At 46.6% G+C, this 16,099-nt stretch overlaps 1 protein-coding gene across 1 annotated transcript in view; it reads right to left on the bottom strand.

Moving 5' to 3' along the window:
- The window catches only part of sbno1 (strawberry notch homolog 1 (Drosophila)), a 158,636-nt gene that overhangs the window by 64,799 nt on the left and 77,738 nt on the right, over window positions 1-16,099 (bottom strand). The window contains exons 21-22 of the mRNA XM_038817800.1: window positions 7,035-7,147; window positions 618-689 (exon numbers count right to left, since the gene is read on the bottom strand). Coding sequence (XP_038673728.1) covers window positions 618-689; window positions 7,035-7,147 — 185 coding nt within the window. The remainder of the gene's footprint in view (window positions 1-617; window positions 690-7,034; window positions 7,148-16,099) is intronic.

Genomic DNA, 16,099 nt, shown 5'->3' with positions numbered 1-16,099 from the left:
CCTGGGAAGAGGTGCCACTTCCCCCATAATCTCCTTTGACCATAGAATTTACAGTGCAGGAGGCCATTTAGCCTATCGAGTCTGTACCGGCTCTTTTTGAAGTACCAGTCATTCTGCATCTCCTTCCTTTGCAGCCGAAACTCCTCTTTAATGAAGCCCATCAATTGCTCCATCTGCAGCTTTGCTGCCACCACCAACCCTTCCCCCTCCGTCATTTTCATAATTAGTACTGCACCTCAAGTCTCCTCCAACTGTTTCTCTGTCTTCAGCCGGGTCTAATCGCCTGTAAGCATGCCCTTCCAGGGTAGAACTTCCTCTACACTCTCCGCAGCACTTATCGGCCGAATCTACCCAGAACACGGGTGAAAAGGGCCAAAACCAAAACGTTCCAGCAGGAGCCGCCCTGTGTGCGACCACTCAGTCTATGGCCACCACTGGAAATCCTCCATTTTCTTTTTCTAGTGATGAAGGCTCCACGCAGGCATAATTTCACACCATCCCAGTTTACACACAGGTGGCCAAGTATAAAATAAATGTAGTTATTAAGGAAAACGTTTGTGATAAACACACAGTAAAATCTCAATAAATACTTCAAACCAAAATAATCGAAACATTACCTTGTTATCAAAATTGAATCTGCTCAAATCTCTGGTTTCAGTGGCTCGTCTGTCACCATGTGTGAGAGCACCCTGTCCAAAAGGCAACGAAAAACAAAAGCTTTGTAATGCAAGATTTTCCCATAAAACAGATCCTGATCACGCCTCTGGTTTTAAGGGAAATGTATCTGGTAAATTGGTACCATGTTATGCATGCAGTTTTCTCTTAAAAAGACAAATTCATGTGCGGAGACTACTAAATGTTATTATGATGCCGGCAGTGGAGGGGGAGGCGGAGATAGTGGTGGCGCTGGATGCGGAGAAAGCATTTGATAGAGTTGAGTGGGGGTACCTGTGGGAGGTGCTGGAGCGGTTCGGATTCGGGGAGGGATTCATCAAATGGGTGAGGCTGCTCTACGCGGCTCCGATGGCGAGTGTAGTTACCAATGGAAGGAGATCGGAGTACTTTAGGCTCTACCGTGGGACCAGGCAGGGGTGCCCCCTGTCCCCCTTGCTCTTTGCACTGGCGATTGAACCTTTGGCTATGGCGTTGAGGGAGTCAGGGAGATGGAGGGGTCTGGTGCGGGGTGGGGAGGAACATCGTGTATCGCTGTATGCGGACGACCTGCTGTTGTATGTGGCGGATCCAGAAGGGGGAATGCCGGGGGTGATGGAGCTGTTAGCGGAATTTGGGGGCTTCTCGGGCTATAAGTTAAATTTAGGCAAGAGTGAGGTATTTGTAGTACACCTGGGTGATCAGGAGGAGGGAATCGGGAGACTCCCATTTAAGAGGGCAGTGAAGAGTTTCAGATACCTGGGGGTGCAGGTGGCCAGGAGTTGGGGGACTCTCCATAAGCTTAATTTTACCAGGCTGGTGGAGCAGATGGAAGAGGAATTTAAAAGGTGGGACATGGTGCCGCTATCGTTGGCGGGTAGAGTGCAGTCCGTCAAAATGACGGTTCTCCCGAGGTTCTTGTTCCTTTTTCAGTGTTTGCCCATCTTTATCCCTAGGGCCTTTTTTAGAAGGGTGACTAGCAGCATCATGAGCTTTGTTTGGGCGCATGGGACCCCGAGGGTGAAGAGGGTCTTCTTGGAGCGGGGTAGAGATGGTGGGGGGCTGGCATTACCCAATCTCTCGGGGTATTATTGGGCGGCCAATGTGTCAATGGTGCGCAAGTGGGTAATGGAGGGGGAGGGGGCAGCATGGAAATGGATGGAGAGGGCGTCCTGTGGCGATACAAGCCTGGGGGCCCTGGTAACGGCGCCGTGGCCGTTCCCTCCTACGAGGTATACCACGAGTCCGGTGGTGGCGGCTACCCTCAAGATTTGGGGGCAGTGGAGGCGACATAGGGGAGAAGTGGGGGGCTTGATGCAGGCTCCGTTAAGGGGGAATCATAGGTTCGTCCCGGGGAACATTGATGGGGGATTTCAGGGTTGGCACAGAGCGGGCATCAGACAGCTGAGGGACCTGTTTATTGATGGGAGGTTTGCGAGCCTGGGGGAGTTGGAGGAGAAATTTGGGCTCCCCCCGGGGAACATGTTCAGGTATCTGCAGGTAAAGGCATTTGCTAGGCGGCAGGTGGAGGGATTCCCTTCGCTTCCCGCGAGGGGGGTGAGCGACAGGGTGCTTTCGGGGGTCTGGGTCGGAGAGGGGAAGATATCTGATATCTACAAGGTTATGCAGGAGGCGGAGGAGGCGTCAGTAGAGGAGCTGAAAACGAAGTGGGAGGGGGAACTGGGGGAACAGATCGAAGACGGGACATGGGCTGATGCCCTGGAGAGGGTTAATTCTTCCTCCTCGTGTGCGCGGCTTAGCCTCATCCAATTCAAGGTGCTGCACCGGGCCCACATGACTGGGACGAGGATGAGTAGGTTCTTTGGGGGTGAGGACAGGTGTGTCAGGTGCTCGGGGAGTCCAGCGAACCATGCCCATATGTTCTGGGCATGCCCGGCACTGGAGGAGTTCTGGAAGGGGGGTGGCGAGGACGGTGTCGAGGGTGGTGGGATCCAGGGTCAAGCCAGGATGGGGACTCACGATTTTTGGGGTTGGGGTGGAGCCGGGAGTGCAGGAGGCGAAAGAGGCCGGTGTGCTGGCCTTTGCGTCCCTAGTAGCCCGGCGAAGGATCTTGCTATAATGGAAGGATGCGAGGCCCCCAAGCGTGGAGACCTGGATCAATGACATGGCGGGTTTCATTAAGCTAGAGAAGGTCAAATTCGCCCTGAGAGGGTCGGTACAAGGGTTCTTTAGGCGGTGGCAGCCTTTTCTCGACTTTCTGGCTCAACGATAGGGTACGGGGACAGCAGCAGCAGCAACCCGGGGAGGGAAAAGGGGAGGGAAAAGGGGAGGGGGCGACAATGACTATGTTTGTTTATTTAATTTTAATATTTTTAAAGTTCTTTTGTTGTTCATTAGGGTTGGGGGGGTGGGGGGATGTGATACATGCGCCGATACGGTCTGGGGGTGTCACAGTTATTATGGGTTATTTTGTTGCATTTCATTGTTTGTCGTTATGTTTTATATTTTCTGTAAAAAATTCCAATAAAAATTATATTAAAAAAAAGACAAATTCAAAGGAGGAACTTTGATACAAAGGAAGAATTTGCATAAACCAAGTGAAAATGTTATGAACTGCACCCCATCCCCAGCATCAATTTATTTCATTAAGCTAAGTATAACCCAAATAAATACACGTATTCTTTAACACAGAGGCAATGTACAGAGCAATGGAAACAACTATAGTTAAAAAAAAGACAATATAATGTATTTTCTATGAAGCTAGTCTAATGTGATTCTACTGAAAAGGCCTGCTTCCTACACACCCAATTGTTGGACAGGGCATCATCATTCTAAGTGCTTCAAATGGTTTCTTGAACCCATGAAAGAACATCTCAACTTCTATGCCAATGCAATACAAACGGAATATGCTCAAAAGGTTGTGGTTTGGCAGTATCCGTGAGAGAGTTAAAAGACAATGATTTTATATCAGAAAGGGCTCTCTCCTTAAATGCTGCCAGACACACTAAACATTTTCAGCATTTAGCGGCATGGTGGTGCAGTGGTTAGCACTGCTGTCTCCCACCTGCTGAGGTCCCAGGTTCGCTCCCGTCCCCGGGACACTGTCCGTGTGGAGTTTGCACATTCTCCCCGTGTCTGCGTGGGTCTCAGCCCCACAACCCAAAGATGTGCAGGGTAGGTGGATTGGCCACACTAAATTGCTCCTTAATTGGGAAGATAATTTTCCCAATTATTCTAAATTTATTTTAAAAAAGCATTTCCAGCATTTTCCATTTAATTTTCAGCTTTCCAGCATCCACAGTAATTTGTTTTTCTATTAGAATATAAATTCTTTATTCTCTCTCCTGCGAGTTATTCTGATAGAATCAGCATGACTGCAGGAGGGAGGAGAGCTCAATTTGCATGCTGCCTTTCTTCTTCTTTCTCTTCTGATCCTGTACTTCTGTCCTGGGGAGAAAAGACTTGCATGCAAGCTGGAGTACTCAAGCCCTTCTAGTCATTTAAAGAACTATATCACAGAAGCAATAATGGCAACATATGGCACAAATACACCTGCCAACAGGAAGATCTTATGCCATCGGCATTTAGTTAATTACCCTTATAGAGCAAGGTGAAGAAAGACAGGCAAAGCAAATAAACAAGCATCGAACTGGATCAGAGATGGCAACATTTTAGAGCAACACTTAAATTCTGTCCAACAGTTGAACTTACTATGAAAACAGGCAAAATACAGTACTTTTTAAATCATTGTTTTCAGAGACATGACATCAGGAAGAGCATCTCAAATGCAGGAGAGGGGCTAAGGCTGGAATAAGGAAGGCTAAGAGGAAACACAAAGAAAGGACTGCAGGCTGTGTTAAAACAAATCGCAAACTGTTCTTCAAGCATATTAATGGTAAAAGAATAGTGAAGGATAGAGTGGGGCCCATAAGGGACAAGCAGGGTAAACTGCTCACTGAAGCAGAAGGTATGGCAGTGGTACTAAATGAGTACTTTGCTTGTCTTTACCAAATTAGAAGATGGCAACAATGGCTCAGTTGAAAATATGAGTGTTGAGCTGAGCAGAATAGTGATTGATAAAGAAAAAGGTGTTAAAACGGCTGGAAGCACTCCAGGTAGAGAAGTCTCCAGGGCTGGATGGGTGTATTCTGGATTGCTGAGAGAGGTAAGGGAGCATACTGCGGAGACGTTGACAGAAATTTTCCAGGCCTCTCTGAATGCAGAATTAGTCCCAGGGTACTGAAGGATTGCAAATGTGGCGCTGTTGTTTTAAAAAAGGGGAAATTACAGACTTGTCAGCTTGACATAAATAGTGGGAAAACGGGTGGAGGCCATAATACAGGATGAAATAAATATACACTTATAGAAAAATAAGTTAATATTAGCCAGTCAACATGGCTTTGTCAAGGGCAGGTCATGTCTGACAAACTTAATTGAGTTCTTTGACGAGGTGACACAGGCAGTGGATGAAAGTAGTGCTGTGGATGTTGTATATTTGGACTTTCAGAAAGAATTTAGAGTGCTACATTGCAGGTTGGTTATCAAATTAAAAATGTTTGGGATTGATGGGTCCTTGGCTAAGAGATAGGAAACAGAGGGTAGGGATAGATGGGCATTTCTCAGACTGGAGACAAGTTTAAAGTTGTGTTCCCCAGGGCTCAGTGTTGGGACCCTTGCTTTTCCTGATCTATATAAATGATTTAGAAGTGGATGTTGAGGGCAAAATCTCTAAATTTGCAAATGATACTAAGTTAGAGAGAATACAGTAGTCCCCCGTTATACCACGCTCCGCGTTCGCGATATACCGCGGGGGGGCTTATGGACCCCAACTGTCAGTTGTGTCAATTTCAGCGGCCGGCTCACTTTGATCCGGAGAAGGAAGCTGCTCTCTCACTGAAACAATCAGCCGGCCGCTGAAATTGACACTGCCGGCTGCTCTCTCCCTCCAATCAGAAACATTAAAACTTAAAAGTTGGATTGGAGGGAGAGAGCAGCGGGCAGTGTCAATTTCAGCGGCCAGCTCACTTTGATCCGGAGAGGGAAGCTGCCCTCTCACTGAAGCAATCAGCCGGCCGCTGAAATTGACACTGCCGGCTGCTCTCTCCCTCCAATCAGAAACATTAAAACTTAAAAGTTGGATTGGAGGGAGAGAGCAGCCGGCAGTGTCAATTTCAGCGGCCGGCTGATTGTTTCAGTGAGAGAGCAGCTTCCCTCTCCGGATCAAAGTGAGCCGGCCGCTGAAATTGACACTGTTTTAATTAGATCCAGATGGGGGTTTTAAATTTATTTTAAAATCTATGCTAGCGCTTCCCATTGTGAGTCTACGGGGGTCTGACCTCTCCCCCCGCCCCCCGTAGACTCTCAATGGGAAGCGCTAGCATAGATTTTTAAATAAATTTAAAACCCCCATCGTGGATATCCGCGGCTCGGATGCAACGCGGGTGGCTGTCTTGGACCCCAACACCCGCGTTATAAAGGGGGACTACTGTAGTGAATTGTGAGGATGATGCTGAGCGACTTCAGAGGGACGATGGCAAGTTGGCCAAATGGGCAGACACCTGACAGATAAACTTCAATGCAGCGAATTGTGAGGTAATGCATTTTGGTAAAAGAAACATGGGGAGACGTTTTAGGCTCAATGGTACAACAGGGATATACAGGAGCAGAGGGTCTTGGGGTTCAAGTGCATAATTCTCTGAAGGTGACCAGGCAAGTTTAAACAGTTTAAGACGCCTTATAGCATCCTTGAGTTTATAAATAGAGGCAGAGGGCATAAAAGCAAGGAAGTGATGCTGCACCACAACAAATCATTGGTCAGGACACATTATGAGCATTGCGTTCAGTTCTGGTCACCTTATTTAAGCCCTGGAGTGCAGAGGAGATGTGCCAGAATGATATCAGGAATGAGGAATTTTAGATACAACGAAAGATTGAAGAAATTGGGCTCGTGCTCCTTGGAGCAGAGAAGATTAAGATGTGACTTTATTGAAGTGTTCTAAATTCTGAGCAAATTTGACAGGGTAAAGAAGGATATTCTGTTTCCACTGCTTGGTACAAGACTAGTAAGAAGTCTTACAACACCAAGTTAAAGTCCAACAGGTTTGTTTCAAACACGAGCTTTCGGAGCACTGCTCCTTCCTCAGGTGAATGGAGAGGTATGATCCAGAAACATTTATATAGACAAAGTCAGAGATGCCAGACAATTCTTGGAATGCAAGCATTTGCGGGTAATCAAATCATTACAGATCCAGAGATAGGGGCAACCCCAGGTTAAAGAGGTGTGAATTGTCTCAAGCCAGGACAGTTGGTAGGATTCAGTTGATAGGGAATGGGACAAGTCAAGTTGCTTTTTGGGAGGCACTGCAGACATGGGCTGAATGGCCTCCTTCTATGCTGTAAATAAAAATAAAAAATGAACGTACCAAACTTTCAAGTCTTTTTGCAACAATAGATGCAAATCTCTGTTCTCCTGCCAATTCTGAGATGAGAAAAACATACTCGGGAGAAGTCACTTGGTTTGACCGATGTGTTCTACCTGTGAATAAAATAATCTCATAATTTCACAATTCCAGGAAAAACACGAAACTCAGTTACCCAGGTACTGTTGAACCAAGTTAGGATCTATTCCTTTTGTAATCATGCTTCTATCTTGACAGGCAGAAACACAAATAGAATGTGTGTTGTTACACCTCAACTTTGCAATCAAGTTCAACTAACGGCAAGACTGCTGTTTCAGGGAAGCAATACCACATACTTAAACATGGAGGGTATACGCAAAGATAGTTCACCATAGATCATGTCATTAATGACAAATATAGACAACCGATAGATATTCACAATGAGCTACATGGAAACAGGCAATTCAGCATGACCACACTTTGCTTATCCTCTACGTGAGCAGACTTCCTAATCCCAAATTAGGACTGCAACTGTCCACAATATATACGGATATTGTGGCTAAATTTGCAGACAACAGAAAATAGGTAGAAAGGCAAGTTGTGAGGGAAATAAACAGTTTGCAAAGAGATATTAAGTAAAGTAGGCAAAAAGTTGGCAAATAAAGTATAATGTGGGAAAATTAAGTTGTTCACTTTGGAAGGAAGGGCAAAAGAGTATTATCTAAATGGAGAAACGCTGCAGAAAACTGCAACACAAAGGGACTTGTGGGTATTCATGGACAAAACACAGAAAGCTGGCACACAAGTGAAGCAGTTATTAGGAAGGCTTTTGGAATGTTGGTCTTTATCTTAAGAAGATTGGAGCGTCATAGAATTTCTACAGTGAATGGTAGAACCTTCAAGAGTATTGACAGTCAGAGAGATCTAGGTGTACAGGGCCATAGGTCACTGAAAGGGGCAACACAGGTGGAGAAGGTAGTCAAGAAGGCATATGGCATGCTTGCCTTCATTGGCCGGGGCATTGAGTATAAGAATTGGCAAGTCATGTTTCAGCTGACTAGAACCTTAGTTAGGCAACACTTGGAGTATAGTGTTCAATTCTGGTCGCCACAATACCAGAAGGATGTGGAGGATTTAGAGAGGGTGCAGAAGAGATTTACCAGGATGTTGCCTGGTATGAAGGGCATTAGCTATGAGGAGTGGTTGAATAAACTCGGTTTGTTCTCACTGGAACGACAGAGGTTGAGGGGCAACCTGATAGAGGTCTACAAAATTATGAGCGGGATAGACAGAGTGGATAGTCAGAGGCTTTTCCCCAGGGTAGAGGGGTCAATTATTGGGGGCATAGGTTTTTTTTTGATTAAATTTAGATTACCCAATTATTTTTTCCAATTAAGGGGCAATTTAGCGTGGCCAATCCACCTACTCTGCACATTTTTGGGTTGTGGGGGCGAAACCCACGCAGACACGGGGAGAATGTGCAAACTCCACACAGACAGTGACCCAGAGCCGGGATCGAACCTGGGACCTCAGCGCCGTGAGGCTGTTGTGCTAACCACTAGGCCACCATGCTGCCCTGGGGGCATAGGTTTAAGGTGCGAGGGGCAAGGTTTAGAGGAGATGTACGTGGCAAGTATTTTTACACAGAGGGTAGTGGGTGCCTGGAACTCGCTGCCGGAGGAGGTGGTGGAAGCAGGGACGATAGTGACATTTAAGGGGCATATTGACAAATACAGGAATAGGATGGGAATAGAGGGATATGGATCCAGGAAGTGTAAAAGATTTTAGTTTAGATGGGCAGCATGGTCAGCACAGGCTTGGAGGGCCGAAGGGCCTGTTCCTGTGCTTTTCTTTGTTCTGCAGTGCAGGAGACCAATTGGCCCATCATGTATGTGCTGACCCTCTGAAAGAGCACCCTACCAGGCCAACTGCTCAGCCCTATCCCCGTAACCCCATCTAAACTGCACATCTTTGGACACTGAGGGGCAATTTAGAATCACAGAATTTACAGTGCAAAAGGAGGCCATTTGGCCCATCGAGTATGCACTGCCCCTTGGTAAGAACACCCCACTTAAGCCCAAGCCTCCATCCTATCCCTGTAACCCCTCCTAACCTTTTGGGCACGAAGGGGAAATTTAGCACCTTATGGCCAATCCACCCAACCTGCACATCTTTGGACAGTTGGAGGAAACCAGAGCACCCGGAGGAAACCCATGCAGAGAATCATAGAATTAGAATCATAGAATTTACAGTGCAGAAGGAGGCCATTCAGCCCATCGAGTCTGCATCGGCTCTTGGAAAGAGCACCCTACCCAAGTCTGCACCTCCACCCTATCCCCATAACCCAGCAACCCCACCCAACACTAAGGGCAATTTAGCATGGCCAATCCACCTAACCTGCACATCTTTGGACTATGGGAGGAAACCGGAGCACCCGGAGGAAACCCACGCACACACGGGGAGAACGTGCAGACTCCGTACAGACAGTGACCCAAGCCGGGACTCGAACCTGGGACCCTGGAGCTGTGATGCATTTGTGCTAACCTCTATGCAACCGTGCTGCCCCGACACGTGGAGATCGTGCAAATTCCACACATAGTCACGCAAGGCTGGAAATAAACTTGGGTCCCTGGCGCTGTGAGGCAGCATTCCTAGCCACTGTCATATAAGAGTAGGGAAGTCTTGCTGCAAATGTACAAGGTACTTGCGAGACCACATCCAAGTACAGAGAGCTGTTTTGGTCCCCTTATTTAAGGAAATATATTATTTAATTGGGGGCGGTTATGAGGGCGTCCACTAGGATGATCCATGGTGTGGAGGATTGTCTTATGAGCAAAGGTTCAACAGGTTGGGACTCTACTCAATGGGTAAATGCTGAGAGGATGTTACCCCTCATGGGAGAGTCTAGAAGCAGAGGGCTCGCTCTCAGAATAAAGCAATGCCAATTTAAGACCGAGTTGTCGAGAAATTTCTTCTCTGAGGATTGAGTGTCTTTGGAACTCCTTATCACAGAAAGCTGTAGGGGAAGAGTCCTTTTGTATATTTAAGGTTAAGAAGATAGATTCTTGATCAGTAAGGCAATCATGGGTGATGGGAAAGTGGATGTGAAGAATATCAGATCAGCCATGATCCTGTTGAGCAGGCTACTGGGGCCGAGCTACTTCTGTTCCTATTTCTTATGGTCTTAATTATCCCTGTATTCACCTTTCTTTAAACTACCCAGCTAACCCTTTTCTTCAATGTTAGCATGGTCTCTGCTTCAACTGCACTTTGTCTCAGAAGCCTGTATAAAAATCTTTGGACCGGTCCCTGTCCGAAAATTCTTGCATTTTTAAAAAACTGATGAGGCCGTATTTATCACCCATCCCCAACTGTTCCCGATGATGGTCAGTTCATCTTCCTGAACCACTGTAGTCCATGTGGTGTGGGTACACATACAGTGCTGTTGGAAAGTTCCAGGCTTTTGACCCAGAGACCATAAGACATAGGAGCAGAATTAGTCTGCTCGGCCCATCGAGTCTGCCCCGCCATTCAATCATGGCTGATATTTTTCTCATCCCCATATCCCCTGGTCCCCTTAGTAATCAAGAACCTATCTATCTCTGTCTTAAAGACACTCAGTGATTTGGCCTCCACAGCCTTCTGCGGCAAAGAGTTTCAGATTCACCACCCTCTGGCTGAAGAAATTCCTCCTCATCTCTGTTTTAAAGGATTGTCCTTTTAGTCTGAGATGGTGTCCTCTGGTTCTAGTTTTTCCTACAAGTGGAAACATCCTCTCCACGTCCTTTCTGTCTAGGCCTCGCAGTATCCTGTAAGTTTCAATAAGATCCCCCCTCATCCTTCTAAACTCCAGCGAGTACAGACCCCGAGTCCTCAAACGTTCCTCATACGACAAGACATATGACATAGAACATAACAGCGCAGTACAGGCCCTTCGGCCCACGATGTTGCACCGTCCTGTGAATCCCTTCTAAAGTCCCTCTACACTATTCCCTTATCGTCCATATGCCTATCCAATGACCATTTGAATGCATTTAGTGTTGGCGAGTCCACTACTGTTGCAGGCAGGGCATTCCACGCCCGTACTACTCTAAAGAACCTACCTCTGACATCTGTCCTATACCTATCTCCCCTCAATTTAAAGCTATGTCCCCTCATGCTGGACATCACCATCCGAGGAAAAAGGCTCTCGATGTCCACCCTATCTAATCCTCTGATCATCTTGTATGCCTCAATTAAGTCACCTCTTAACCTTCTTCTCTCTAACGAAAACAGCCTCAAGTCCTTCAGCCTTTCCTCATATGATCTTCCCTCCATATCAGGCAACATTCTTGTAAATCTCCTCGGTACCCTTTCCAATGCTTCCACATCCTCCCTATAATGTGGGCAGCACGGTAGCCTTGTGGATAGCACAATCGCTTCACAACTCCAGGGTCCCAGGTTCGATTCCGGCTTGGGTCACTGTCTGTGTGGAGTCTGCACATCCTCCCCGTGTGTGCGTGGGTTTCCTCCGGGTACTCCGGTTTCCTCCCACAGTCCAAAGATGTGCAGGTTAGGTGGAGTGGCCATGCTAAATTGCCCTTAGTGTCCAAAATTTCCCTTCATGTTGGGTGGGGCTACTGGGTTATGGGGATAGGGTGGAGGTATTGACCTTGGGTAGGATGCTCTTTCCAAGAGCCAGTGCAGACTCGATGGGCCGAATGGCCTCCTTCTGCACTGTAAATTCTATGTATGCAATGTGGCGACCAGAACTGCACACAATACTCAAATGCGTCCGCACCAGAGTTTTGTACAACTGCAACATAACCTCATGGCTCCGAAACTCAATTCCTCTACCAATAAAAGCTAACACACCGTACGCCTTCTTAACAACCCTCTCAACCTGGGTGGCAACTTTCAGGGATCTATGGACATGGACACTGAGATCTCTCTGCTCGTCCACACTACCAAGAATCTTACCATTAGCCCAGTACTTTGTCTTCCTGTTATTCCTTCCAAAATGAATCACCTCACACTTTTCTGCATTAAACTCCATTTGCCACCTGTCAGCCCAGCTCTGCAGCTTATCTATGTCCCTCTGTAACTTGTAACATCCTTCTGCACTGTCCACAATGTAGCCACCTAAGATGGACACTGGGCTACAAAAGGGAGAACTGCTAAGGCTGCAGGGAAAAACAGTCTTAGCAAGGACAAGCAGTTTGCAGAAGACTAATTAGCATTCTGCACGTACAGAAACCAGTTTGTGGCCAGGTGCAGTTTCAGCCAAAGGTGTAAATGGCAACAAGATCTACATAGTAATGAGGTGATCCAGATCCAGGCCCCGCACAATAGAAACATTTAAGTATGAATGGATACTTTTGAGTAGACGCCCAGACAGAACGGCACCACTGTATCCAACACAAAGAACCATAGGGACAGCCCACCCATCGAGGGACGACCCTCAGATTGGGGGGTTTAGAAGATATCGATTGGGAAAGGCCCAATCGATACATGGCAGGTAAAAGGCCCGCCCCGAAGGGGCACGGACTTCTAGGAACTATAAAAGTAGACCCCGCACATGGTTCGGTCTGCTTTGGTTCCGGCTCTGACTGCTACTTTTGCTCCGGCTCCGCTTTGCTGATACATCGCATCCTGACTCCAGTTCCATCACCAGCCGTTGAGCCATCAGCCATCGAACTGTAAGTGCCAATACAACGATCGCTACGTGATCCAGACCTTGCTAGATCCTGACAACTTTAAGTACCTGAGAGTTGCAGACCAAGAACGGGACGAAGGCCTTGTCCCCTGACCTTGCCTGTTCCTGTCTAGATAAGTATTTTAGTTGTTTAGTATTAGAAGTAAGTTAGTCTCTTTAGCGTATGCATGTGTATTTATTATATTTGTCATAATAAATATCAATCGTTTGGACTTACTAATCGATGTACAGATTTATTACTTTGAACCTGACCTTGATATACTTGTGAGGTGTCTAAATACGGCACCTGGCGACTCCTGAGCATAATTACATACACAGAGCCATAGTAGTGTTAAGCACACGGCCTTTAAACGGAGGCGTGTTAATACACTCCAGTAAAACGAGCAACAACAACTCCACCGACTTTAGTGTCATCTGCAAATTTACTCACCCATCCTTCTACGCCCTCCTCCAGGTCATTTATAAAAATGACGAACAGCAATGGCCCCAAAACAGATCCTTGTGGCACACCACAAGTAACTGGACACCAGTCAGAGCATTTCCCATCAACCACCACCTTTTGTCTTCTATCAGCTAGCCAATTTCTGATCCAAACTGCTAAATCACCCTGAATCCCATGCCTCTGTATTTTCTGCAATAGCCTACCGCGGGGAACCTTATCAAACGCTTTACTGAAATCCATATACACCACATCAACTGCTTTACCCTCATCCACCTGTTTGGTCACCTTCTCGAAGAACTCAATGAGGTCTGTGAGGCACGACCTACCCTTCACAAAACCATGTTGACTATCTCTAATCAAATTATTCCTTTCCAGATGATTATACATCCTATCTCTTATAAACCTTTCCAAGACTTTTCCCACAACAGAAGTAAGGCTCACTGGTCTATAGTTACCGGGGTTATCTCTACTCCCCTTCTTGTACAAGGGGACAACATTTGCTATCCTCCAGTCCTCTGGCACTATTCCTGTAGACAAAGATGACTTAAAGATCAAAGCCAAAGGCTCAGCAATCTCCTCCCTAGCTTCCCAGAGAATCCTAGGATAAATCCCATCCGGCCCAGGGGACTTATCTATTTTCACACTTTCCAGAATTGCTAACACCTCCTCCTTATGAACCTCAAGCCCTTCTAGTCTAGTAGCCTGTATCTCAGTATTCTCCTCGACAACTTTGTCTTTTTCCTGTGTGAATACTGACGAAAAATACTCATTTAGCACCTCTCTTATCTCCTTGGACTCTACGCACAACTTCCCACTACTGTCCTTGACTGGCCCTACTCTTACCTTAGTCATTCTTTTATTCCTGACATACCTATAGAAAGCTTTAGGGTTATCCTTGATCCTACCTGCCAAAGACTTCTCATGTCCTCGCTTGGCTCTTCTTAGCTCTCTCTTTAGAGCCTTCCTAGCTAACTTGTAACTCTCAAGCGACCCAACTGAACCATCACGTCTCATCTTCACATAAGCCTCCTTCTTCCTCTTGACAAGTGTTTCAACTACTTTAGTAACCCATGGTTCCCTCACTCGACCACTTCCTCCCTGCCTAACAGGTACATACTTATCAAGGACATGCAGTAGCTGTTCCTTGAACATGCTCCACATTTCCATTGTGTCCACCCCCTGCAGTTTTCCTCTCCAGGCGATGTATCCTAAGTCTTGCCTCATCGCATCATAATTGCCTTTCCCCCAGCAATAACTCTTGCCCTGCGGTTTATACCTATCCCTTTCCATCACTAAAGTAAACGTAATCGAATTGTGGTCACTATCACCAAAATGCTCACCTACCTCCAAATCTAACACCTGTCCTGGTTCATTACCCAGTACCAAATCCAATACGGCCTCGCCTCTTGTTGGCCTATCTACATACTGCATCAGGAAACCCTCCTGCACACATTGGACAAAAACGGATCCATCTAAAGTACTCGAACTATAGTGTTTACAGTCAATATTTGGAAAGTTAAAGTCCCCCATAACAACTACCCTGTTATTTTCGCTCCTAGATATAGATATAGAGAAATACAGCACAGAACAGGCCCTTCGGCCCACGATGTTGCGCCGAACTTTTGTCCTAGGTTAATCATAGAATTTTGGACAATATTTCATGGCCAATCCACCCAACCTGCACATCTTTAGACTGTGGGAGGAAACCTGAGTACCCGGAGGAAACCCACGCAGTCACGGGGAGGATGTGCAGACTCCACACAGACAGTGACCCAAGTCGAAATCGAACTTGGGACCCTGGAGCTGTGAAGCAATTGTGCTATCCACAATGCTACCGTGCTGCCCTTAAGAAGTTAACCTACACTCCCTTATTCTACCCTAATCCAAGTACCTATCCAATAGCCGCTTGAAGGTCCATAAATTTTCCGACTCAACTACTTCCACAGGCAGTGCATTCCATGCCCCCACTACTCTCTGGGTAAAGAACCTACCTCTGACATCCCCTCTATATCTTCCACCATTTATCTTAAATTTATGTCCCCTTGTAATGGTGTGTTCCACCCGGGGAAAAAGTCTCTGACTGTCTACTCTATCTATTCCCCTGATCATCTTATAAACCTCTATCAAGTCGCCCCTCATCCTTCTCCGTTCTAATGAGAAAAGGCCTAGCACCCTCAACCTTTCCTCGTATGACCTACTCTCCATTCCAGGCAACATCCTGGTAAATCTCCTTTGCACCTTTTCCAAAGCTTCCACATCCTTCCTAAAATGAGGTGACCAGAACTGCACACAGTACTCCAAATGTGGCCTTACCAAGGTTTTGTACAGCTGCATCATCACCTCACGGCTCTTAAATTCAATCCCTCTGCTAATGAACGCTAGCACACCATAGGCCTTCTTCACAGCTCTATCCACTTGAGTGGCAACTTTCAAAGAACTATGAACATAGACCCCAAGATCTCTCTGCTCCTCCACATTGCCAAGAACCCTACCATTAACCCTGTATTCCGCATTCAGATTTGTCCTTCCAAAATGGACAACCTCACACTTGTCAGGGTTAAACTCCATCTGCCACTTCTCAGCCCAGCTCTGCATTCTATCTATGTCTCTTTGAAGCCGACAACAGCCCTCCTCACTATCCACAACTCCACCAATCTTCGTATCATCTGCAAATTTACTGACCCACCCTTCAACTCCCTCATCCAAGTCGTTAATGAAAATCACAAACAGCAGAGGACCCAGAACTGATCCCTGCGGTACGCCACTGATAACTGGGCTCCAGGCTGAATATTTGCCATCCACCACAACTCTGTCTTCTATCGGTTAGCCAGTTTGTTATCCAACTGGCCAAATTTCCCACTATCCCATGCCTCCTTACTTTCTGCATAAGCCTACCATGGGGAACCTTATCAAATGCCTTACTAAAATCCATGTACACTACATCCACTGCTT

This window comes from Scyliorhinus canicula, chromosome 1 (assembly GCF_902713615.1).
Source record: "Scyliorhinus canicula chromosome 1, sScyCan1.1, whole genome shotgun sequence".
Lineage (NCBI taxonomy): Eukaryota > Metazoa > Chordata > Chondrichthyes > Carcharhiniformes > Scyliorhinidae > Scyliorhinus > Scyliorhinus canicula.
Note: the sequence above shows the minus strand (reverse complement) of the source record. Positions and strands in the feature narration are given on the sequence as shown.